Source organism: Carlito syrichta, unplaced genomic scaffold (assembly GCF_000164805.1).
Source record: "Carlito syrichta isolate Samal-C Ts95f unplaced genomic scaffold, Tarsius_syrichta-2.0.1 Scaffold305252, whole genome shotgun sequence".
Classification (NCBI taxonomy): Eukaryota; Metazoa; Chordata; class Mammalia; order Primates; family Tarsiidae; genus Carlito; species Carlito syrichta.
The window spans coordinates 370,713-371,230 of record NW_007249348.1 but is presented as its reverse complement, the minus strand read 5'-3'; the positions used below and the strand labels follow the sequence as shown (position 1 = coordinate 371,230).

General features: G+C 51.2%; 1 protein-coding gene across 2 annotated transcripts in view; it reads left to right on the top strand.

The window, feature by feature from the left end:
• The window catches only part of S100A11 (S100 calcium binding protein A11), a 13,266-nt gene that overhangs the window by 3,411 nt on the left and 9,337 nt on the right, over positions 1–518 (top strand). For both annotated transcript variants that reach the window (XM_021714137.1, XM_008061447.2), the window contains exon 2: positions 321–473. In XM_021714137.1, the coding sequence (XP_021569812.1) occupies positions 321–473 (153 nt within the window). The remainder of the gene's footprint in view (positions 1–320; positions 474–518) is intronic.

Sequence of the window (518 nt, the reverse complement as noted above, 5' to 3'; positions counted from 1 at the left end):
TCTCGAACCCGCGGGCTCAGGCAATCCACTCACCTCAGCCTCCCAAAGGCACAGGCAGGCTCTATTTAGCCCCCACATACTTCACCGGGAATAAGCACGTAAGGAGGAGTGGGATGGAAACTGACCGAATGTGACTTTCTGTGGTTGTCTTGGGACCCTCGGCTCCCTGAAAAGTGACCACCCAGTCTTTTAGGAAACTGCTTTGACCCAAAGTGAGAAGACGAGATTCCCTGGAGTGTTCTCCAGGATCGAGCCATTGACATCTTGCCTTGTCTGAACCCTGTGTTGTGCATGTGTTTTGTTTTGTTTTTTGTCCAAAGGCAAAAATCTCCAGCCCTACAGAGACCGAGCGGTGCATCGAGTCCCTGATTGCTGTCTTCCAGAAGTATGCTGGAAAGGATGGAAACAACTGCACTCTGTCCAAGATGGAGTTCCGAAATTTCATGAATACGGAACTGGCTGCCTTTACAAAGGTACTGGTACCAGTTTCCTCCCCCACCCCCAACCACCACCACCAC